Source organism: Gorilla gorilla, chromosome X (assembly GCF_029281585.2).
Source record: "Gorilla gorilla gorilla isolate KB3781 chromosome X, NHGRI_mGorGor1-v2.1_pri, whole genome shotgun sequence".
Lineage (NCBI taxonomy): Eukaryota > Metazoa > Chordata > Mammalia > Primates > Hominidae > Gorilla > Gorilla gorilla.
Genome location: NC_073247.2, coordinates 146,652,811 through 146,677,376, shown reverse-complemented (window position 1 = coordinate 146,677,376; position 24,566 = coordinate 146,652,811). Strand labels below are relative to the sequence as shown.

At 41.1% G+C, this 24,566-nt stretch overlaps 1 protein-coding gene across 7 annotated transcripts in view; it reads left to right on the top strand.

The window, feature by feature from the left end:
* MOSPD1 (motile sperm domain containing 1) overlaps window positions 1-9,019 on the top strand; it is a 28,204-nt gene extending 19,185 nt beyond the window's left edge. For 3 of the 7 annotated variants that reach the window (XM_055376037.1, XM_004064895.3, XM_055376036.2), the window contains 2 exons: window positions 5,019-5,180; window positions 7,461-9,019. In XM_055376037.1, coding sequence (XP_055232012.1) covers window positions 5,019-5,180; window positions 7,461-7,492 — 194 coding nt within the window. In that variant the 3' untranslated portion in view covers window positions 7,493-9,019. Of the gene's footprint in view, window positions 1-3,392; window positions 3,561-5,018; window positions 5,181-7,460 lie in introns of those variants that run through there. The other 4 variants (XM_004064896.4, XM_055376038.2, XM_063703217.1 and 1 more) reach the window with 2 other exon arrangements.
* Window positions 9,020-24,566: the final 15,547 nt, after the last annotated feature.

Genomic DNA, 24,566 nt, shown 5'->3' with positions numbered 1-24,566 from the left:
TGGACTTTGAGAGGAGGGAATACCCCTCACTGGACCAGGCTGTAAGGAGAGGGTAGATGTTGCTGTAGCCTTTTAAATATATCTGTATTTAAACATAAACATAAATATATCTAAGACTGCAGGCACCATACTTTATGAAGCTAGTACAATTTGGCAGTTCTATACTTTTGTTTCCATGACTTTCCTATATCCTTTCTCATTTAATTAGTTCCAAGGAAGAGAGAGATTGTGTTTGGTAATAGGCCAAGCTTAGTGCACTGTTCATATTATTTTGAAAAAAAAAATCTCATTAAAGTTGAAGTTAATTAAACTAAGTAGATTATGATATCCCCTGTGGGCTATTAATTGAATCCCTCTCCAGCCCTCATTTCCTTCCAGCTTAGATATTCAGAAGTGTTATGATATATTCTTTCAACATTGACACTACCCTCATATTCAACTCTTTGGACGTCATTATCCCGTCTTCTTAACTTCTCATTATCTCCTCCTAAACCTGTTGTAATAGGAGGATGATAAAATTTTCATAGAAAACCAGGGAAACTGGAAACTTTTTGATGGTGATACTGGTACATGAATATGATAGCAGCTGTCCTTGAAATTGCAACATTTTATGAAGAATTAAAAAAAATCTACTTGCTGTTACATTCAGTCGTATCAGTTTGTTCGTTTTAGGATGTTTATTTCAATAACAGGGAGTAGTGCCTCTTTGATTTACTGTAGCCAAGAGTTTTTTCCTAGTCCATTAGGGACCATCTAGATTTTCTGGTAATACCAGGACTAGTGACTAGGTAGTAGCTATTAGGTTGGTGCAAAAGCAATTGCGATTTTTGCCATTACTTTTAATTGCAAAATCCGCAATTACTTTTGCACCAACCTATAGTGGATTGTTTTATTCTCAGCAACTATTATCAACTGACAGGACCAGCTTTTCATCTTTTGAAGCTGAAAGAGAACCTTTGTCCAGTGTCACTTTGTCAGATCAGTATTGTAAAGTTAACATAGTTATGAAATGCAAGATTCCCTTTTTAAAATGCTTCCTCTAGTACAAGGAAGGCCATTTAATTTGTATTTGTTTTTTGAAGTTACACTTGTAATTTAAAATGGTCTTTGAAGTTCAGTTTTGTATTTAACAGATTGGTTTAATAACCAAGAATAATAAGGAGTAAGATTTAGGGGTATATGTGTATGTAAATATATGTAAGGAGAACTTTATTCCTTTTATTTTTAAATTTATTAAAATTCAGGCGAAGATCATGCTAAAAAGGCTAAATAATTAAAGTATGTATTGTCTTATTTTGTTTTATTTTTTATTTTTTGAGAAAGGGTTTCTCTCTATCGCCCAGGCTAGAGTGCAGTGGTGCCATCATAGTTCTCTGCAGCCTCCAACTCCTGGATTCAAGTAATCCTCCTGCCTCAGCCTCCCGAGTAGCTGGGACTACAGGTGCTCGTCACCACACCCAGGGTCTCGCTATGTTGCCCAGGCTCGTCTTACCTAGCCTCAAGCAATCCTCCTGCCTCAGCCTCCTAAAGTACTGGGATTACAGGCCTGAGCTCCCGCACCCGGCCTTATTTTAGTTTTCTAACAAACCTTGGTATCTAAAGTATATTAGAGAATTTTTCTAATAGTAAAATTGGAGTAGGCAGATGAATGAGGATAGGTGATGCTAGCATAACACATGGTGATCTCTGTTTTGAGGGAAAAAATTATCTAATCCATTCCTGTAAGGGAGCTCAATGAAGGCAGGCACTTTTCCTAGTAATATTATATCCTCAGCACCTAGCACAGGGCCTGGCACAGAGAAGTTACATAATGAACTTGTAAATGGGCTGAGCTAGGAAGGCTGGACTTCAGGTCTGGTGAGGGTCTGTGGGAATGGTTTTTTTGTTTTGTTTTGTTTTGGCTTACAAGGTTTTCATGGCTATGACAGCTGTTTAGAGGAAAGGTGATACCACAGCAGAGCCCCATTCACAGTCCTGGCCAACATGTCCCGTTTATGGGTAGTTACCCCAATGTGCCTAATTACCTGGAAGTAAGTTGAGTAAAGTTTTCTTCTTTAATAGAGTATCATGATGACCGATTTAGTCTCCTGTCTATTAAATTTACAGGAATTTATGTGTAGTTTCCAACATGTGGAAAACTCAGGTTTTTAAGTTTTTCTGAACTAAAATGTTGAAAATTAATTGAGATTGTTTTGGGGAGGCTTTGAAATGTCATTACTTTTACAAGTCCTTAGCTTAGAGAATATTTCAACAAATGCGTATTATAAAGTATTAGAGGTGCAGCAGTGTTGTGAGACTCACTTTTAGCAGGAAAATGGTTGATGGCTACATTATGAAAAATTTGGATTTTGAAATATATTGAAAGTCAGTAAAAACGAGAAAAAAATTTAAGTTTATTGTATAAAACACATATAGCAGTAACATAAGAAAATGTACCTGTAATCTCACACACTTAACAGATCTGCTTATATAAGTGTTCCATGTTACTTTCCAGACCTTGCCTATGTGCATAAGTACATTTTGTGAGTATATTTTGTGAGTTTTTTTCATTCAACAGAAATTTAACTGTGAAATTAAGGGAAACCTACAAAGTATACTTTCATAAAATGCTAGAGTTCAGGTTATTAAAAAGCCATTTTAAAAGATACATCTGAATCTTAGTGGGTTTGTCTTAATTACATTATTAATGAACTGCTATGTCTATGCTATAATGTTTGAGTCAGTGCCCTCTGGCTTCAGAAAATTATGGTCTTAATTATTGTTTATAATAATACAAAATTGAAAATAACCGAAAAGTCCATCAATTGGGAATTGATTAAATTATAAATATTCATAAGATAGTGTGCCAGGCAGACATTTACAAGGATCTGATAGAATGACGAATGCTTATACATTGTCATAGAAAGAGCTTCAAATATATTTCTAAGTAAGGAAAAAAAAACAGTTATATAACAGTATGTATAATATGGCCTTATTTATGTAAAAGATTCTTCTACATGTTTATATGGGCATTTGTAAAATCTAAAAGGATACATACCAAGCTGTTAACAGTGTTAGCTCTAGGAGGGTGGAATTATGGAGGAACATTTACGTTTTCTGTATCTTTATAACATATTTTACAACGATCCTGTAGTACTAGGGAAAAAAGCTTTTTCCATTTTGAAAAATTTCAAGCATTTATGCAAATGTTTTTCGAATACTAAAAATTCCAAATTTCTCTAAATACTAAATGTTCTCTACTAAAAATTATTTGAAATTATCTTTATTGTGGGTTTGCAGTGAATGGCGTACTTGTCATAAATAACTGTTTTCTTTGAGAATTCATCCTTGCAACAAAGATAACTATAAAGGTACTCTATTAACTGAAACAAGACTTGGGGTTTTTCTTTTAGGTATTTCTGCTATTGTTTCATTCCAAGCAATAATTACTATAAAATTTGAATTTGTTTTCACCTCTCTGGCTCTGATGAAGTTCAGTTAAACTCCACACAACAGCTAAGGTATTAATAATTTAGAAAAGTTCCATTTAATAATAGAATGAACAGCATTATTTCATTAATGAAACACAAAGATTGTGTTGCTGTTGGCTATTCCTTTCAATGAAAGGAAAGGTAGTGGGAAAAGCCGTATGACAGAAAATGCTGTTATTGGGTTTCTTAAAAATATGAGTATGTATACTATACACATAGAGCCAGAACTGTAGAATAGCAGGTCTGATAACATTTTTAATCTTTTTTGTTTTGTTTTTTTTTTTTGTTTGTTTTTTTGAGACAGAGTCTTGCTCTGTCACCCAGGCTGAAGTACAATGGTGCAGTCTAGGCTCACTGCAACCTCCACCTCCCGAATTCAAGCGATTCTCCTCCCTCAGCCTCCTGAGTAGCTGGGACTACAGGTGCGTGCCACCACACCCGGCTAATTTTTGTATTTTTAGTAGAGATGGGGTTTCACCATGTTGGCCAGGCTGTTCTCAAACCCCTGACCTCATGGTCCACCCACCTTGGCTTCCCAAAGTGCTAGGATTACAGGCGTGAGCCGTGCCCAGCCTTTTTAAAAAATCTTTTAGAATTTTATTTTAGGAACATTTAACATGAGATCTACTCTCTTAATGAATGTTCGTGTACAATAAAATATTGGTTAAATGTGGGAACAATTGTCGAGTAGATTTCTAGGACTCACTCAGTTTGCATAATTGAGACCTATGCCCATTGATTAGCAATTTGCATTATCCTCCTCCTCCAGCCCCTGGCAACCACCCATTTTGCTCTCTGCTTCTATGAGTTTGACTATTTTAGATTTCCTGTGTAAGTGGAATCATGCAGTATTTGTCCTTCTGTGACTGGCTTATTTCTCTTAGCGTATTTGCCAGATACTGTTTCTGCTGTTTTCTTCTTTGCTATAAATGGGTTAGAGCAGAGGGAAACACTTTTGGTTCCTTAACATTTTCAAAATTGATAGCGGGATGTACAGTTATTAGGATCAAACCTATCTGGGGAGCTCCTTAAAATATTCTCATAAAGGTAGTGGAAGTCTAGTGTGGCAGGCTCAAATTGAATATACACAGGCAAGCCACTGGGGTACTGGAAGAAAGTATCAGAACTTCAATTTATATTTATTTTTAGCACATTCTTCCAAAAATCTATTTGTATGTTTTATATTAAGCATCACAGTACAGAACTTGTGCATATAATTTTAAAATGTGCATACATCGATGATACATGCTTGAATACTTTCTACTGACTAGGGTGGGATGGTCGGGGGAGTTGGTGACCACCTTTCAGTAAGAACTCACTACCTCACAATGCCACGTCAGCATTCCATCCTGCAATGATTCAGACCAGTTAAGACATGGGCTTCCACATCAGCCCAGCAGTTAACTCTCAGATGGATAAAAATGATGGGGAAACAATTGGAGAAGTTAGACAAAATCAGAATCCTGGTCTGTGGCGGCCAGTGTATGTGAAGGAACTTTCGTCTTAAAGTTTTTAGAAGGAAGCTTAGGGATTTTTGTCTTTTTACAGAAAACAGAGCTGTATCCTCAGGACCTAGTTTACTAACTGTCTTCCTGGGAGTGGTGTGCATTGCAGCCCTGATGCTGCCTACACTGGGGGATGTGGAATCGCTGGTGCCTCTCTACCTCCACTTAAGTGTGAATCAAAAATTAGTGGCTGCTTATATCTTAGGTAAGGGTTTTAAAGATGCATTTGGGACATATGTGTAGGGCTTTATGTGTGTGGTAGGGTGGTGGTGGTTTGATTTTTTTTCTTCCAAAGAACAGGTAAAGAAATGCTTCAAGAGCATATTGAGGTCAGGTGCCTTTGAAGACTTTTTAAACTCACATTTAGTTCTTTTTAGCTTATTTATCTAGTACCTGATACTGTATTCAATTATTTTCCTTTTGCTGACTTACAATGGCATAAAACATGTATAAAATGTAAGACGCATGCATTCCATGATACAGCATTTCTACTTTTAGGAATTGCTCCTAGGGAAACAGACAAAGTACATACAGTGATAAAGATGAACAGTGCAGCCTTGTTTAATATTGTGAACGTTTCTCTTTTATTATTATTTTTTCTTTACTTTTGAAGCCACCATGTTCAGAACCTTTCTCTTTAAACTAATTCCCTTATTTCCTGTTGATTCACTATTTCAGTCATCCTGGCTTGAAATCTTAGAGTTAATTGTTTCAATTGAACAAATATTTATTCCGTACCTTCCATGTGTCGAGGATTAGTGTTCTGGTGATGAATGACTTTCCTCATGTTCTCCTCTCACCTTTGCTTAGATGCCAACTCTTTTCAGTATTCCCTGGCATATGTGCTTTCTCTTATTTATTTATTTATTTAGAGACGGAATTTCGCTCTTGTTGCCCAGGCTGGAGTGCAATGTTGCCATCTCGGCTCACTGCAAGCCCCGCCTCCCAGGTTCAAGCGATTCTCCTGCCTCAGCCTCCTGAGTAGCTGGGATTACAGGCATGCACCACCACACCAGGCTAATTTTGTATTTTTAGTAGAGACGGGGTTTCTCCATTTTGGTCAGGGTGGTCTCGAACTCCCGACCTCAGGTGATCCGCCCAACTCAGCCTCCCAAAGTGCTAGGATTACAGGCGTGAGCCACCATGCCTGGCTGCTCTCTCTTTTTTATTTTGAAATCATCTTGATTGTCTCTCTCCCTTCTGTCTGTGTTCCTTCTCTCGCTATTTCTTTCCCCCATTCATTCCCACCCCCAGCCATCCATCATGTTGTCAGATTAATTTCTCTTTTGCTCTCACGACCACCCCCTAGTCAAAAACCTTCAGTGGTTCCCCATAATCCATAGGATGAAGTATATAACCTTCAGTGCCATAGCTTGTCATTTAAGACTCTCCACAATCTGAGACCTCTCTGAGCCAATTTTGTCTAGCTGCTTCCTTCTGTAAATCACTGCATAAAGCCTTTTAGATTATTCACTCATTCTGGAAAAGCTCCTCTAGCGGCCCAGTTCTCCAGGCCCTTACTCATGCCATTCCCTCACCTGAAATGCCTGCCCATCTCCTCGTTCTCTCTCTCTTTCCTGTCTATCTTTTTTTTTTTTTTGAGATAGTCTTGCTCTGTCACCCAGGCTGGAGTGCAGTGGCTGGCTGGATCTCGGCTCACTGCAACCTCCGCCTCCCCAGTTCAGGGGATTCTCCTGCCTCAGCTTCCCAAGTAGCTGGGATTACAGGTGCTTGCCACCACACCCGGCTAATTTTTGTATTTTTAGTAGAGACGGGGTTTTGCCATGTTGGCCAGGCTTGTCTTGAACTCCTGACCTCGTGTGATCCACCTGCCCCGGGCTCCCAAAGTGCTGGCATTACAGGCATGAGCCACCATGCCTAGCCCCTGTCCATCTTTTAAAGCAGCTTTTTATCATTGGGGGCAACTTTTCTGACTGCCCCAGTCCCATGTGGTTATCCTCCTTCTCTGTACTTTTTTTTTTTATCACACTTTCATCATCCTTCATTTAGGACTGAGCATATTCTTATTATTATTTTATATTTTATATATTCTCTCTTCAAAAGAGAGAAGCAAAGTAGGAATGCCATACTTCTGTCTCTTTGTGGCCCTAGGGCCCTGGGATACAGGTAGACTCTTGATGCTTCTGTTAACAAAGTCCACTGGCTTTACCCATGCTTCAAAATGGCACATCTGCTATTATTATGTTTGATGTGACTGGATAAAGTAGGAGGTATGTTTGATAGATAGATTTGCTATGGCCAGACATTAGTGATTTAATTAAATCTCTCCAGTGACTGCCCATTGCTGTAAATTGGATTTCTTCTTTATGATATCAACAAAATTCAAATTGACTTTGAGTTCTTGGTAGAGTGCCTGCCTATGTGCTATGTTTTATTTGTTCATTGAGGTCCAAACAATTGCTTATTGAATGAAAGATTCTGTTAGGTGTGTATCTTTAACTGTTCTCCATTTTTCTTCTTTCAGGTCTTATCACAATGGCCATACTTAGAACATGAGCAAGGATTTCAATTGACTTCTGAAGTAAATCTGTCTTGAAAATATGAATGTGGACTGCCTTTTATCTCTATTTCACTCCATTAACATGCAACAAACTATTGAATGATTTCAAATAATTGCAAATGTATAATATATATTTTAAATTATAATTTAATTTGAAGGACTGCAGAACATTATTTTACAGACAGCAAGGATGCTTCTGAGCGACACCTAGGAAATTATTTGAAGAAATTCTTTTTATATCTATACCTGTTGTGCAAGAAACTTTAAAACATTTGTTATTTTCTCACCTTTTTTTCTAATTCACTTTGATTGCTAGGGGTCATGTATGCTTCGAAGTTACAGGACTAAAAGAGCAAACTGACCGGCCTAAAACTAAAATGACATTTATTCCCTAGCTACAAACATCAGCGTTATTATGTTAATTATACCTTGCCCTCTATCATTATAAATGGTTGCCATGGTGTTTCTAAAAATAAGTGTTTTACCATTAATGTGTAGAGGGCAAACAAAGCATAAAGTACTAAGGGATCATGCTTATCCTAGGGTCTCACAGAAGAGAGGACATATTTAATTAATCTTGTGAATTACAGAACAGGTTGTGGTCCAGACACCAAGAATCATAGGGGTTTTTTGAAAAAACCTAATAGAAGTAGGGTGACCTCTCTCTTTGGTCTAAGAGTTCTAAAGGAAGGTAGGCATCTGTTTAATTAGTTGGTTCACTCTGGCTTTACCTCTGGTTAATGCTTTGTGTTAATAGGAAGGAAAAATCACTTTATCTTTTCTTCCAAGCCCCTCCCTGCCTGACTTGCCCAGACTGGGATTACCAGATACCAGGTGATTTATGTGGAGATGATTTTTCACCTTTAAACTCTAAGCCAAGTGTAAGAAACTCTTGATAGCTATGTCTATTTTATATCAGTCACTGAGACTTTTTTTTAAGTTTTTATTTATTATTAAGACAACTTTGCCAAAAAAGTCCCCTAAGCACAACTATTTACATTTCTTTATAGCCTCTTCTGATCTCTAACACATATGCAGTTTTAACTGTTATTTTCATAGTAACTGATCTTTTGTCTAAGGATTTTTACCTGAAAGCACAATGTATTGAGTCTCTTGAAAATCATCTTTGAGATCTTTTTACAGAATGAACTTATGCACTGCTACTGTAGTATTCTCAAGGAATATATGTAAACACAAATGTATGCCTGAGGTTGGTTTTTGCAGAAAACAGTCTCTGCTTCTAAAAACTTCTATGTCTAGTCTTCCATAGGAAATCCTCACTGTTTAACCGTGTGAGGAGCCTAAGTCATTAAACAGATCATGTCTGTACATTGTGTAATGAATGAAAAGCACATAAATGTAATCTACTTTGAACTTTGTAAAAATGATGTGTGGAGGCTATTCTTGTTTCTCCATCTCAAGTCCTGTGTGTGCACGTGTGTGCAAGTGCACATATGTGTGTGTGTAATAACATTGTAAAGAACAGAAATTACTTTAAAAAATAAACAGAAATGGAGACCTGAGCTTCACATTGATTTAAACATTTTATTTGACTTATCTTTGAGGAACTTAAGGTTTTAGCTCTCCTATTTCCTAAAGTTGTCTCATATTTCTGTGACTGACACAGGAAAAATAGAAACAGTGAAATATATCAGCTTGATTTACCAAGGGATTTAATTCACTTTGTAATTTAACTTCTTGAATAGGTAACAATCATATGCTTCAAAAGTAGAAAACTATAGATATACAGTGAAAAATCACTCCTCACCCTCCTGGTGCACCCAGCCCCTTACAAGTGACCACTTTTATTAGTTTAAATATACGTGTGTGTGTGTTTGAGACAGGGTCTCTCTCTGTCACCCAGGCTGCAGTTCAGTGGCGCAATCTCGGCTCACTGCAACCTCAGCCTCCTGAGTAGGTGGGATTACAGATTTGCACCACCACACCTGGCTAATTTTTGTATTTTTAGTAGAGACAGGGTTTTGCCATGTTGGCCAGGCTACTTCTGTTTCTTTATGCAAAACATACACAAGTTGAGTATCCCTTATCCAAAATGTATCCCTCATCCAAAATGCTTGAGACCAGAAGTGTTTAGGATTTGGGAATTTTTTCAGATTTGGGGATACTTGCATATACATAATGAGATAGCTTGGGGATAGGACCCCATCTCTAAACATGAAATTTGTTTCATACATACCTTATATACATAGCAGGTAAGTTTATTTTTCCCTTGGGGACATTGAATAAACTTGTGCACCTGCCTTTTGACTGTGACCCATCACATGAGGTCAGGTGTGGAATTTTCCACTTGGGGCATCATGTCAGCACTCCAGAAGTTTCAGTTTGGAGCATTTCAGACTTTGGAGTTTTGGATTAGGGGCGCTCAACCTGTATATTCTTATTTCTTTTCTATAGAAACAATAATAGTTTGATGAGTAGTCAGAGACCTGGGGCTTGAGCTGGCTCTGGAAGGGTGAGTTTAATTCACATACAGAGAGGAATTGGATTCACGAGAAGAGGCAAGGATGTGCCACAAGGTGAGATTTGTTTTGAAATAATGTCTAGGGAGATGAGGCTGTTGTGTATTCCATTATTTCCTGTCTGCTGCGAAGAAAACTTTACTGCCATGACTCATGGGGATGAACACATGCTCATGAGGAAAGAACTAAGCTAGCCAAGGGGCCACAGGTATCACAAAATTTAGTCAGAGAAGAGGTAAAGAAGTAATTCGTGAAAACAAATATGATTCATCCTGAAGGCAGCTAGCAAACAGGAAACACAGCAAGAGACATGGCAATAGTTGCAATTATCTGTCACTGCGGGTGTTTCTGCCACCTCGAAATCGTTAGGCCAGCACAGTTCTGCCACCCGAGTTCATTTCAAAAGGAGTTGTACAAAGTCGGCATGTGAAGTTTTAAGTTTCTAGAAAAGATTCTGGAAACGAGTGTCTCCCAGGTAGTTTCATTCACTGAATGAGTAAGTTGAAGGACTATAGCAGCTGCAGAGGTGATATCTACAGGGTTTCCACACACGGAAATAGACGCTAAGGTTTCAAAACTTGACTATTATGAAAGAGATTGAAGATTTCAAGTGGTGCCTAAAACCCTGCCATTTAGAGAAAGCATGCCTAAAAGGAACAATTTAGACCTAAAGGAAGTTAGGGGTAGGAGGAACTGGGACCATAGAGCTATCTTAGAAGATTCAAATGGAGGGGCCCAGCCAGCCTAGCTGCATTATCCTAGAAGCAGAATGTCAAGTTAGTGATTATTTCATTAGGAAAGTATTTGCTACACCTATAATCTGGACGTGATAAACAACATACCAGAGCAGAACATTAGTCTCCGGGATTAAATACCAAACAGAATAACAAAGAGTTGACCAGCTAAGAGAGGCCTATCCAGTTACCACATCAAAGACCCTTTAAGTAAGCCATGGGCAGAAAAAGGAGGAATAAATTGACACTGGTTTGGAGAGGCTTTATATGACCAAGAGAACAAAAATGCAAGCTGGCTGTTTATTTTGTTCATTTAGGTTTTCTGTGATTTGCCCATCACTTAGTTAATCAAAAGATAGTCACAAAAATCAAAGTGACACCTGCCATGGGCTATGTTAGCTTCAGCGCCTAATAGAAACTGGGTCCAGTTCAAAGAAGATGATGGTGAGGAATGTCCAGCTCACTAAATACGTTTGCCAATTAGCTGGGTGATTGCTTTGTGAATCACTGACTTAACAAACACATAAGCTAGACAGTTCAGAATGTGATCCAGGTAGGTGGGGGAAAGGCTTGATTTGATAAAGTGAAAAGAATAAATGAAATGATTTCATAAGAATACAGACAGATTTTTTAGTCCACCAGGGTAGAGAAAAACAATGCGAAATCTGTCTTGACAAAACGAAGTGTGAGGTGTGATTATGTTAAGAGAACTGCCAACCTCTGGAATAGAAAGCAGAATGTAAATGTGGCACAGGCGCGCGCGCATACACACAGATGAAATCCCACAGTAAATTACTTTTGCACAATCATAAGTCACAGGAGGCACGGTTAGGAATGGATTTGGTTTCTTTCTTTCTTTCTTTCTTTCTTTCTTTCTTTCTTTCTTTCTTTCTTTTTCTTTTTCTTTTCTCTTTCTTTCTTTTTCTTTTCTCTCTTTCTTTTTCTTTTCTCTCTTTCTCTTTCCTTCTTTCTTTTTCTTTTCTCTCTTTCTTTCTTTTTCTTTTCTCTCTTTCTTTCTCTTTCCTTCTTTCTCTCTCTCTCTCCTTCTTTCTTTTTTTTTTTGTCTGAGACAGAGCCTTGCTCTGTCGCCTAGGCTGCAGTGCAGTATTGTGATCATGGCTCACTTCAGCCTCAACCTCCCAGGCTCAAGTGATCCTCCCACCTTAGCCTCCCAAGTAGCTGGGATTACAGGCACACACCACCACACCTGGCTAATTTATTATTATTATTTTTTGTAGATATGGGGGTCTCACTTTGTCAGGCTGGTCTCGAATTCCTGGGTTCAAGCAATCCTCCCACCTCGGCCTCCCAGAGTGCTAGGATTACAGGTGTCAGCCATCATACTCGGCCAGGAATGCAATCTATTAAACAAAAGCACCCTCTCTCCTAATAAACATGTTTTTGCAGCTAATCACTGTACTAGATAACTTGTATCTTTTGCTGTTCTCAGTCTGCTAGGGAGCAGATGTTTTTTGTTTCTTTGTGTGTTTTTTTTTTAATAGACTTTATTTTTGAGAGCAGTTTTGGGTTCACAGCAAAATTGTTCAGAAAGTACAGAGTTCAGATATACTCCATCCTCCCTCCCCCACATGCACAGCCTCTACCACTAGCAACATTCCTCACCAGACTGGTACATTTGTTACAATCAATGAACCTACATTGACACATCATGATCACTCAAAGCCCATAGTTTACATTAGGGTTCACTGTTGGTGTAATATATTCTATGGGTTTGGACAAATGTTTAATGACATGCACCCACCAGTATAGCATCATAGGTAGTAGTTTCACTGCCCTAAAAATCCTCTGTTGGGGTTTTCTTTCTTACCTTAAAATATTTCTTATGGAAAATTTTGAATATTTACAAAAGTCAAGAGAATAATATAAATGAACTCTGCCTATGTACCTATCACCTGCCTTCAGAAACTACCAACCATGGCCAATTGTGATGAGATGGATTTTGGTGTTTTTTATTTGTTTGTTTTGTTTTTTTGAGACAGAGTCTCACTCTGTTGCCCAGGCTGAAGTGCAGCGGCACAATGTCGGCTCACTGCAACCTCCGCCTCCTGGGTTCAAGCGATTCTCCTGTCTCAGCCTCCCGAGTAGCTGGGATTACAGGCTCGTGCCACCATGCCCTGCTAATTTTTGCATTTTTAGTAGAGATGGGGGTTTCACCATATTGGCCAGGCTGGTCTCGAACTCCTGACCTCAAGTGATCCACCCGCCTCCGCCTCCCAAAGTGCTGGGATTACAGGTGTGAGCCACCTGCGGGGCCAAGATGGATTTTGTAAAGGATATGAGTACATAGCTATTGGCAGACTGATATTACTTTTGTGAAAAAGGGACTTCTCACCCACTTTAAAATGAGTGATTGAATTATTCCAGGGTAAACAGGCATTAGTATTGAGCATTAGCTGTGTTAGGCACTTTGCAAATGATATCTAGACCCTTGCTATTCCATGTGTGGTCCGTGGCCCAGCAGCATGGGCTTACCTGGGAGCTTACTGGCCATGGAGAGCCTCAGGCTCCACCCACGACTGACTGAACCAGGGTGTGCAGTTTAACAAGATTCCCCAGGTGCTCTGTCTGTGTATTGAAAGTTAGGAAGTACTGACTGCCTGGCACAGAGTAGGCTCTAAACAGCCTCCTAACAATCTTGCAACAAGACCACAAGGCAGATATCATCATGTCAGATTTACAAAATGAGATAACTACAGTGCAGAGATGTTATTTGGCTTTTCCAAGATCCCACAGCTAATAAACTTAGGTCAGTCTGGCTTCAGAGTCTATGATTTATAGCATGCTTCCTCTCAGAGAGTTCATTTTTTTTTTTTTTTTTTTTTTTTTTTTTTTTTTTTTTTTTTTTTTGAGGCAGAGTTTTGCTCTTGTTGCCCAGGCTGGAGTGCAATGGCACGATCTCAGCTCACTGCAACCTCCATCTCCTGGGTTCAAGTGATTCTCCTGCCTCAGCCTCCCAAGTACCTGTGATTACAGGCACCCGTCACCATGCCCAGCTAATTTTTGTATTTTTAGTAGAGACAGGGTTTCACCATGTTGGCCAGGCTGGTCTCAAACTCCTGACCTTGTGATCTGCCCGCCTCGGCCTCCCAAAGTGCTGGGATTACAGGCGTGAGCCACCGTGCCCGGCCAAGAGTTCGCTTTTTTAAAGGGAGTTTACTGGCCGGGTGCTGTGGCTCACACCTGTAATCCCAGCACTTTGGGAGGCTGAGGCGGGCGGATCACCTGAGGTCAGGAGTTCAAGAACAGCCTGACCAACATGGTGAAACCCTGTCTGTATTAAAAATACAAGAATTAGCCGGGCATGGTGGCGCATGCCTGTAATCCCAGCTACTAGGGAGGCTGAGGCAGGAGAATCGCTTGAACTCAGGAGGAGGAGGATGCGGTGAGCTGAGATTGCACCACTGCACTCCAGACTGGGCAACAAGAGCGAAACTCCGTCTCAAAAATAAATAAATAAAATAAAGGAGCTTACTTTTAGGGCAACTCAGTGAAAAAAAGAAACCAGGATGGTATGTGTATACATAACACCAAAACAACCAGTCATCTCAGCAACAACAGCAGAAAACCAAACTGCTACCATGCAAGCTACTTGCATGCTACTTGCTCCACTAGAAGGCTTTTCACGTTTCAGCCAGTTATTATGGTGTCATGTTGGACAGCTAAACATTTCAGAGCAATCAGAAAAAAACCTAGAGCAATTATCAAAGTTATTCTCTCTTGTCAGTGACTGTTAACCCAAATAGGAACCAAATTGCAAACCACATGCTCTTCCAGAACAAAGAGAAGATTTGCTATAGTCCCACATAACTGGTAAAGGCATTTTAAAAAATCAGTCAGATCAGTCTGACTTCATGTAGGCAGAAAGGGCAGGTAGTTGATTGCTATTTCTCTTTCTAACCCACTGAGTGACCTTAGCCTGTAGCTCTGCATGAGTGTTGAATTGCTTACACCAAGAAGAGAAACTTAAATGCTTGAGCACTGCAGGGCAATACAACAGGCGCTTTTGTTTCTGGGTAGCTTTTTGAAAGGAATATTACTGGAAAAGGTAGAAAAAGCATAATTCTTGGAGCACAACCCCCAGTTTAGCAGGAACTCATTAGATCTCAGGAACTTCTCCCTTCTAATCCTGGGAGGAGATTAGGCCATTTCCTTCTCTTTTGCTGCCCTAATGACTCTGGGGACTTGCATTAATGGATCAGCATGGCTACTTGGTTTTGCAATGAGCTGATTTGATGATTAATTAGCCTCTAGCAGGAATCTGATGAAGTTCTTAGCTCAAAGCTCCAGGGATCCAGTTCAGGGCAATCTGCTCTCATAATCAAAAAGACCAGGTGAAGAGGTTCACAAACTGGCCTGATGATAGGTCGCCATGGGGTTATGATTGACTTTCTCCTTTATAACCAAATGACCTGGACATAATGTGCTGTTGTGAAACAGTAATATACTATGGAAAAGTAGTAAACCTACTGGCTCAACAAAGCTAATTGTCTTTATACATGAGATCAAATTCTTAGTGTATCTCCCCTGCCATGTAAATAACCATTTGGGTCATTTTATCCCACATTCTAATGAATTTAATATTTCATGGCCAACCTTGCCCTCATACTAAAAAATGTAATGAACAATATTAATAGAGTCAACATAAGCAAAAACAAAACCAAAAAACATATAGGGTAAATAGATAAGACCTTAAGAGTTATTCTAAGAATGTTTTTCTAAACACTGAAGAACATTTTAAAATAGGGTACTATTAGTAGTGTATTTTGATAATGTATTAATCACTGTATTTTCCCTCCAAAGCTTCACAAGACTTTTCTAAGCCATAATTGTATTTCAATGACCACCATTGTAAGATTGGAAGGGCAGTTATTATTTATCTCTCTTTTACAGCTGAGAAAACTAAGACTCTGAAGTCGAAGTTACTTGCCCTCTGAAAAAAGGCCTCCCAGTGAGTAAGATGCAGAGCCAAGACCAGCAAGCAGATCACGTGCCAGCCCTGCATTCTTTCCACTTCCCATAAGTTGAAGAAAAAGACAGCGTGACAGTAGCCACAAAAATGACCTCCTACAAAAACCAAGGCAACTGAGAACATGTCAGGTTTACTAAATTAGTTGAAAACACCTTTTCTCTTTGGAAATTACAAATTACACCTGGTGGATTATTTGATGGGGCAGAAAACTTGAGACATAAGAAGCTGCACTCATTGTGCTTATGATGGCCCTTGGTTGTGGGCTGTGGCGTAGACCCAAAGCCGTGGCCCTTGGAGTGGGGCACAGAGCCAGCTTCATCCTCCCCTTCCCTCCCTCACTGCTCATCTTCTCCTCACCTAAGGGGAAGTGAGGAGTATTCTGGAAAGCAGTGGTCTCTACTCAAAAAGTAGGGAACTGGGGCCTTGTTTCCTGGGCTGCAGTGTCTCCTGGATCAAAGGCAGATGCCTGCCCTGATCGCTGCCTCTGGGGCTGACTGTGGAGGGAGTCATTAGTCTGAAGTCACTTCTTTTTTTTTTTTTTTTTTGTGATGGAGTCTCTCTCTTGTCACCCAGGCTGGAATGCAGTGGCACGATCTTGGCTCACTGCAACCTCTGCCTTCCGGGTTCAAGTGATTCTCCTGCCTCAGCCTCCCAAGTAGCTGGGTTTACAGGTGCCTGCCACCAAGCCTGGCTAATTTTTGTATTTTTAGTAGAGATGGGGCCAGGCTGGTCTCCAACTCCTGACCTCAGGTGATCCGCCTGCTTCGGCCTCCACAAAGTGCTGGGATTACAGGCTGAGCCAGGCTGGGATTCAGGCGCCCAGCCTGAAGTCACTTCTTCCAAAGAGCACCACATCCTAATGGATCTGAGCCTGGCTTTGTGTATGGGCTGCTATGCAGCTGAGGAGACTACGGTGCTCCTCCTGAAGTGAAGAGCAAGTGAAGTTTGTGCAAAGTGAAAAGATGTCAAGAGGCCAGGGGAGAGGGGGTAGGGGATCCAAATTGATCCTACCTGTGGCATCACCATGGCTTCACTTCTGCTAGCCTCTTACAGTCTTAACATGACTTTGAGTCATTACTGTGAACAAAAGTTCTGTCATAAGGAATTTGGAAGAAGCGACTTTATTCCAGTGAATAAACTGGTGGGGGGCAGAGGGTGGAGAGGAAACACAGCCTTCTAATAAAGGGAGGGTCCAGGTTTTATAGCAAAACTTCCTGTTCAGGTTCTCAATCAGGTTCCTTTTATGCAAATGAAGGATTCAAATTTGATTAGTTCTCATTTGTCAACACAGCTGAGATCTGATTGGTTGATACAGATGAGCCCCGACTGGTTGCTACAGGTGAGCTCTGATTGGTTGCTTCAGGGGAGCTCTGAAAGTCCCAAAGTTAAACAGAAGTGTGGGTTTTCTGACCTCTAGTCAGCAGATGGCTAATTGATTCCATTAAAAATTTAGTCACTTGGGATCCATCTTGAGGGATTGGCTTTATATTTGTTGACAGTACTTTCTGATGTTGTTGCAATGGGCAATAGAGTGTCCAGTATAGCTCTCCTAACCACAAAAGAGTGCTGGGGAGTTGGGGTCCAGTTCAAATGATCTCATGGATCAATAAGTATAGATGTCATTTAGATAACACATTCATAATCAGCCTGGGAATGACACTCCACACATGAACCACGTTTATTTGAAGGGTGCCTACTGCTAGAGGCCAGGCTATTTAGTCTGCAATTAGGAGGGGATTTCTGGAATTTTCTGTGAGCCTTCCAGGCTTCCTGAACCTCATCCCTCTCATTAGGTAAAAGGAACAGAAAAAGTAGATGCTTGTTTGGGACAGAACAGTGTGTAATGGGGAAATCAGCACGTGAGAAGCCATTTTGTAGTAGTTAATCTAAAGGTAAGAATTTCGCTAATTATGGAATGGGTTTATGGAAGGAAACAATGTCCTTGCTCTAAATGTTTATATCAAATTCTTCATTACTCCTAAAATCCCAGAGGAGGTTCTGGTTTGCACATGGTAGGGTCTGGATGGACACTTGGCAGGGATATTGTGGAGGGAATTTGGGTATGGGACACAAGTCTGGGCTGGAGAAGCCACTTCTTCAAGCCTGAGATTATGTGAAAACTAGAGGTGCCAATCTATTTTCTTAAAGAAACTGTACCTTTTAAAGTACAAAATCATAGAGATAGAGAACAAATCAATGGTTATCAGAGGTTAGGGATGGTGGGGGGCAGGGGTGTGACTATAAAGGGGTACATGGGAGAGATCTTTGTGGTGATGGAAGTGTTTTGCATCTTGAGTGCAATGGTGGTGCCACGAATACATACATGTAATAAAATGGCATATAGAGGGAACAGTTAGTGCAAAACAAAAACCAACCAAACAAAAATGGCATAGAACCCCCCCACACACATTGTACCTATGTCAAATTTTCTGGCCTTTATATTGTACTATAATTATGTGAGATGTAATCATTGGGGGATACTAGCTGAAGGGCAACTTCCTGTGAATCTAAAGAGTTAAACCTTCAAGCACAATCCTGCATTTCTTTCTTTTTTAGATGGAGTTTCACTCTTATTGCCCAGGCTGGAGTCCAATGGTGCCATCTCGGCTCACTGCAACCTCCATCTCCCGGGTTTAAGTGATTCTCCCACCTCAGCCTCCCAAGTAGCTGGGATTACAGACATGTGCCACCACGCCCATCTAATTTCATATTTTTAGTAGAGATGGGGTTTTACTATGTTGGTCACGCTGGTCTCAAACTCCTCACCTCAGGTGATCCATCCACCTCGGCCTCCCAAAGTGCTGGGATTACAAGCATGAGCCACCATGCCTGGGCAATCCTGCATTTGTTTTAAGGGCCCTACAAAATCCTTCATTTATCCAATTTTTCTTTCAAGAGAAGCCCATCCCACCCCCACCCCATATACCATAGCTCTTTGACTCTTGAGAACTAGGACTACAGACTTAGAAACAAACTTTTCCATCTTAATTTCTCCACTGGGAGAAAAAAAAAAGTCAGAGAACATATGTGCCCTTCTTTTATTTTATCTATGGATCCGATATTTCCGATGGAGCTATTCCACTAGTAATGGCTTGAGCAGACTGGAAAGCTTCTATAGCCAGCTAAGCCAGCTCTTCTTACTGCCACGGAATAAAAGCAGAAACATGTTAAATTCCTTTCATCCCTTTGATGTGAATAGAAGCATAAGGGTAGGAAGGGAGGAGGGGCAGGCCAGGAGAGTGTGGGGTCTTGTGGTTCTGAAATGAGAAGCACCAGGCCACCACACAAAGCAGAGGGGCTTCTCTCAGCTCAGGAGGAGCTGTGTTTTTGGGGTTGAGACACACAGAGAAATTGGCCCAGGACATCAGGCACTTGAAAGCTAGCCTCAGAGAGGGTAGCAGTTTGAGTTGAATGTAGAAATCTGAACCAGCTTTCCCTCCCAGCCTCCCTAACTACACCAGAAGAGGAGATGAACAAAGCCTGAGCCCTTCGATGGGAACAGGTGGTTGTAACGGGCACAGGTCATAAAGGGATTTGGGATGGGAGCATCTGCTGCAGGCTGCCCCATTCCTGACACACCCTTTCTCCCAGAGGCCCCATCTTGGCCTTCCTACATTTATTCCATTGCATCTTCTTTGGCCCATGCAACCTAGCACTTGACGATAAGTCATCTCACAGTATTCTCTTATTTTGAGTTAAAGGAGCGTAGGGTCAAATCCCAGTTCTACCACTTACTAGCTGTGTGATCTTGGGCAAGTTGTCTAAATGTTTTTGCCCCTCAGTTTGCTTACCTGTTAAATGGGGGCAAAACTTGCTTTACAGGGTTCGTAAGGTGCCTGGCGCCTAACAGGTGCTCAGCAGATATTAGCTTTCTCCTTTCTCTGCTCATTGTTTCCTATGTGAATGGCACATCGCTCACTAGATTGTAAGCTCCTTCGCGGAGCTTCCCTCCCTTCTTTCTCCCCCAGTACCTAGCCTAGGGTTGGGCACACAAGAACTTGTTAATGACTCCTCATTGGCTAGGCTAAATGGACTTTTCCTGGCTGCCTCAGTAATGCTGATGGGGACCTGAAATGAACATAAGGGAATGCCAACATTCCATTTTAGTGATATGAGGGTAACATGCTGAATTCTTTTTTTTTTTTTTTTTTTTTTGTGATGGAGTCTCGCTCTGTTGCCCAGGCTGGAGTGCAATGGCGTGATCTTGGCTTACTGCAACCTCTGCCTCCCAGGTTCAAGTGATTCTCTTGCCTCAGCCTCCCAAGTATCTGGGATTACAGGCACCCACCACCACGCCTGGCTAATTTTTTGTATTATTTAGTAGAGATGGGGTTTCACCATGTTGGCCAGGCTGGTCTTGAACTCCTGACCTCATGTGATCCACCCGCCTCGGCCTCCCAAAGTGCTGGGATTACAGGCATGAGCCACCACGCCCGGCCAACATACTGAATTCTTTACTTCCTTGATACAGTGTTATAGCAAAACTCATGTGCTAAGTCCTGCCTTTAGTGCAAACATAATTTTAGACACCAGTTATGCAGCTCAAGTAAAATTAGAAGCCAATGGTTTAAGTATCTTGACAAAATCGCTTCTTGATCTATTGCAGATGTGAAGTAGGAACAAGAAGCAATTACAGACTGACATGCTTATTGCCACAGAATTCAGAAGGTTATCAATTCTAACATAAGAATCTGAAATTGACCCTGTTACATCCATACCTAATCACTGTCTTGGGACCATACCTCAGTCAGTAGTTATTTGTGAGGTCCAATGGAAAGAGTAATGGATCAGCAAATGAAGACCAGAGCTGGAGTCCCAGATTCACTCATTCAGCCAAAAAACACTTACTGAATGCCTAACATGGGGCTAGGCTCTATGCATAACAGACCTGATCCTGCCCCATATGGAATTTACTACGTTTGTAGCTCTGTGACCTGCGGGAATCACTTCATCTCTCTGGGTCTCATGCTCCCCATCTGCCAAATGGCGACAGATATATTTATATCATAAAGTAATTATTAGAATTATATGAGGGAATGCAGGGGCGAGAGCTCTGCAGACTGTGCTTGCTCTCTATTATTGTCCTCTATGTAATGGTTACATGAATAGCTTGTGATCACTTGAAAATTATGTCCTAAGTCTATTTCAAGGGGGCTGAACATGTTCTGCCTGTCTCATTTTCCTTCCTCACATGTTGTCAAGCCAACCAAAACCAGAGTGAGCAGGAGAAACAAAGAGAGTTATGCTGTGCTGGGCTACGTGTTACAGAGAATAGCACTCCACTTTGTGTTCTCAAGTGGGTTGGATTTCAGATAAGGTCCCATTATGAAATGAACCACGTTCCTACAAATGTAATGTTGAAGTCCTAACCTCCAGTACCTGTGAATTTGACCATATTTGGAAATAGGGTTTTTGCAGATGTAATCCAGTTAAGATAAGATCATAAGGGTCAGCCCTAGCCTGATATGACTTGTGTCCTTACAACAGGTAAATTTGGACACAGACACAGATAAAGAGAATGCCATGTGAAGACACACACAGACACACAGAGGAGGCGGCCATGTGAAGATGGAGTCAGAGAGTGGAGTTGTGCAGCCACAAGTCAAGGAATGCTTGGGGCTATCAGAAACTGGAAGAAGCAAGGAAGGATCCCCCTCTACAAGCTTCAGAGGGAGTACGGCCCTGCCAACACCTTGATTTCATACTACTAGCTTCTGGACCTGTGAGAGAATAGATTTCTGTGTTGTAAGCCCCCCAGTTTGTGGCACTGTGTTATGGCAGACCCAGGAAACCAATACAGTTCCAAAACAGCCACAGCCCTTCCCTCTGTTCTCCAGGTGGTCAGATGCCCCTTCCTTTTCTGCACTTGAATCCACATAATAAACAATGCCTTGATACAAGAGCCTCAAAGTGTGGGTCACCAGAATGGCAGAAGAGCTTGCATGGAATTCTGAATTTCATTGTACATTTTTCTTTTTTTTGAAACGGAGTCTCACAATGTTGCCCAGGCTAATCTCAGCTCACTGCAACTTCCGCCTTCTGGATTCAAGCATTTCTCCTGTCTCAGCCTCCCGAGTAGCTGGGACTACAGGCGCCTGCCACCACGCCCAACTAATTTTGTATTTTTAGTAGAGACAAGGTTGCACCGTATTGGTCAGGCTGGTCTTGAACTCCTGACCTCACGTGATCCACCCGCTTGGCCTCCCAAAGTGCTGGGATTACAGGCGTGGGCCACCGTGCCCGGCCATTGCACATTTTTCAAATAAGTCAAGGTGGAAGCCAACGTTGCCCTCCTTTATGCTTTCTGTTCTCAAGTTTGATGGAAAATAGCAAGAGCAGGCAGGCATGAGACCCACAGGCATGGGAACTGCTGAGTAAACAGCTGCTGCTGCTAGCTCTCAGCATGGAGACTATCTTGGGAAATCCAGGGGGTCCATTCTGGGCCCTGATAAAGGCCAGGGGCTTGCAGGAAAACCAACCTCATTTAAGGTTTCCAAGAACTATACTGCAAGCTAGTCCAACCTGTGGCCCGCAGGCCACATGTGGTCTAGGACAGCTTTGTGGCCCAATACAAATTAGCAAACTTTCTTAAAACATTATGAGCTATCATTAGTGTTAATGTATTGTATGTGTGGCCCAAGACAATTCTTCTTCCAATGCAGACCAGGGAAGCCAAAAGATTGAATACCTCTGTGATATGGTTTGGCTGTGTCCCCCCAACAAATCTCATCTTGAATTGTAGTTCCCATAATCCCCCACGTGTTGTGGGAGGGACCTGGTGGGAGGTAATTACCCCCATGCTGCTGTTTTCGTGATAGTGAGTTCTCATGAGAGCTGATGGCTTTATAAGGGGTTTTCCCCCCTTTTGCTCATTCTTCTTCTTCCTGCCACCATGTGAAGAAGGGCGTGTTTGCTTCCCCTTCTGCCATAATTGTTGTTTCCTGAGGCCTCCCCAGCCATGCTGAACTGTGAGTCAGTTAAACCTCTGTCCTTTATAAATTACCCAGTCTCGGGTATGTATGTCTTTATTAGCAGTGTGAGAATGGACTAATATACCCAGCTATACTGTATCATGTGCTTCAGAGCCAGGCTGACAGCTTGTCTCTGCCTAGACTCCTTTACTCTTGCAACCAACCAGAGGCTGCCATCCTAGCAAAGGAGGTATCCCTTCTGTAGGACAGACAGGTGATTCATTTAATCAGTGCATATGTCTTATTTTGAAAAATTACTATTTGGCAACCACCAAAGCAATAACTGATTCAGGCAAGAGTCATCAACAGATCCTTAAACTAGAGAGCGAAATTTTTATGAGAAACATGATATTTACATAGTCTCAAAGTATCTCCCCATTTGTTAGTTATTAAGCATAAAAACAAAATAATATCTTTACAGTGGAAAAAACTGGTGGACATCATCTTAACCAAGGAATCAAGGTTAACATCACCAACCATCACATGCGTTTTTATGTTTCACCCCCACCAAAAATGTGTAACCTAGCTCTCATGAGGACACATCAGGCAAACCCAAGTTGAGGGACATTCTACAAAATAATTGGCCTGTACTCTTCCAAAGTGTTGATGTCACGAAAGACAAAGAAAGGTTGAGGACGGTTCCAGATTTAAGAAGACTTAAGAGATTAAGAGACATAAAAACTAAATACAATGTGTGATCCTAGACTGGATCATGGATGAAAAAAAAGCTATGTGGGACATTATTGGGCCAATTAAAATTTGAATATGGATGGCAGATTATATATTAGTACACTGCAATAATGCTATATTTCCTGAATTTCATAACTCTACTGTCTTTATATAACAGATTGTCTTTGTTCTTAGGAAACACAGTTTGAAGTATTAAGGAGAAGAGGAACATGACGTCTGCGATTTATTCTCAAGTGTTTTAGAAAAAATATGTGTGTCTGTGTGCGTATGAGTAGAAGGAGAGAATGATAAAGCAGTTGTAACAAGATGCTTACAAGAGACGCATCTTGATAAAGGGTATGTGAAAGTTCTTTTTACTGTTTTTGCATACTATTTTCTGTAAGTTGAAAGTACTTCAAATTAAAAATTTAAAAATATATTATTTTCAGCATTTAATGATGTGCCTGATGCTGTGCTAGGTGTGAGGTATTCAAGGGAGAACAAGACATGATCTTTACCTTTAGCTCACAGTCTGAAGCAGGGAGACAAAGTGGCAAGCACAATTCCACGTGATGAAGGATGCTGTGAGCACGCAGAGGAGGTACGCTAAACCCAGACTTCTCAAGCAAGGGAGTCAGTGGGGCTCTCTACAGAGGCGGGAAAGAGGAGGCTTAGAGTTGGGATAACTTATTTAGCTTGGGGTGCCAGTGAGACATGCAAGAAGTTGGGGGGAAGAAGCCAAGCCTGGACCTCTAAGCAGCAAGAGGAAGCCACCTGCCTCCTGAGAACAGACAACAAGGCACAGATTAGCAGGTGTCAGAGGCCAGGCTGAGGTTGTTATAGCCTCTAAGGTAACATAAGAAGCACAGACATCAGCAAAACAGCTTGGGGCTGAAAGGTTGAACACAAGTGTGCTTACTGATGACCTTTGCTGTGATGTATAATGGATGCCTGAGAGGTATCAGGCCCCAGATTGATAAATACAAGTAACCTGGATAAGGGCATGACCCCAAATTAGTTTAAGTTGCTAATAATAAATGTCACGGCAGGAAGAGAATGTCAAGCGATCATAAGGAACTAAAGAAGTGATTTTTTGAGAACAGGATGAGCTTTACCAGCAATAAGGATAAGGTAGTAGCCAATTAACACACAACAGGATGGGGAGAGATTGTTGTTAATAGAAAAAATCCTGAGGACAGTACCAGGTCCCGTAATAAAGGGAAATA